General features: G+C 25.2%; 1 protein-coding gene across 1 annotated transcript; it reads right to left on the bottom strand.

Moving 5' to 3' along the window:
- Positions 1-523: 523 nt before the first annotated feature.
- PCYB_007190 (CYIR protein) lies at positions 524-793 on the bottom strand (the record flags this gene model as incomplete). Its single annotated transcript, XM_004228140.1, has 1 exon — positions 524-793. A coding segment is annotated over one exon (270 nt), but the record flags the coding sequence as incomplete, so codon positions are not given.
- Positions 794-1,263: the final 470 nt, after the last annotated feature.

Here is a 1,263-nt window from a genome sequence, read left to right as displayed (position 1 = left end):
ATAATCCTCGACCACTGAACCAGGAAAACTGGGGTATACTGTTGTAGAAGAAAGAAATTAATAATTTAATGATAATATACTATAATTCTGATATATCTGTAAAAATTAAATATATTTGCTCATATAAGTTATTTAAAATTATTGTTTATTAATTACCTTATATAATAGAAGTAAAGCGCCAGCCGTTCCAACAGATGTCAAACCTGAAGTAACTGCAATCTTATTAGTTGAATCCTTTTCTAGGGTATTATCTCTAATATAGGATATGTCAGGCATAGTATAATCAGGACAATTGCATTCCTTTTCATATGGTGGAAGAGATAGGAAACTGCAATCAATTTTTCAGAAATGATTTTGTCACAATCAGAAAAGTTCACTTCACTAGGATAAATTGTGTATTTGTTCAAGCTATAATATTCGCACCATGGCTTCATTATATTTTTATCTTTTTCAATATTGTAATAACCATCATACGTTATCAAATCCCACAGCTCTTTAAATTTAACTTCCCACAACCTTTGATTTATTGCACAAGTCCCACCATACGTGAATAAATCTTTTTTTCTTGTAACCAATGCATGAGATATTGGCAAGCTCCGTTTCTGTGAGAAGGACCACTATTATAATAATAATCGTGCCCCTCTATATAATAATGTACAAAATAAAAAAAAATGTGTCGTAATATTGGATTGTTAATACTCTTAATAAAATCCAAATATTTCTTATCTATATTATCACATGTTTGACGTGTTGGACTAAAAATATGAGCACCACAATTTATATCAAATTTATTCTAAATGATAATAAGAGTGAAGAAAAAAACAAAATTTATATATTTATTTTGAAATATAATAGAGTATTTACTTAACTATTTAATGAATATTGTATGTACTGTTTTATGTATAGTTTTTGATTATTGAATATAAAAGTTAAAATTACATATCTACTATTTTCTTTTGTTGGCGTTTGACAAGTAGTATATGCCATTTTTAGAGAATATTTTTAAATTTGAAGTAGCTTAATTTTATGAATTTAAAAATATTTTTTATTACACAGTTATGTATATCAGAAATAGAAGATCCAATGTTTTAATATATGTTTATAATGTATAGCAAAATATAAAAGAAAAATGATATTATTTCCGAGAATAAAATTTATCCCTTATTGTCTTATCACTTTGATATTAAAAAATATTATGGGTTATTATTTTTTTTTTATAATAAGAATCTTTTGTCTTAAAAAAAGTATCTATTAAGATGCAAT

Source organism: Plasmodium cynomolgi, assembly GCF_000321355.1.
Source record: "Plasmodium cynomolgi strain B DNA, scaffold: 1201, whole genome shotgun sequence".
Taxonomy (NCBI): Eukaryota; Apicomplexa; class Aconoidasida; order Haemosporida; family Plasmodiidae; genus Plasmodium; species Plasmodium cynomolgi.
The sequence above is the reverse complement of the archived record's forward strand: the minus strand, read 5'-3'. Positions and strand labels throughout refer to the sequence as shown.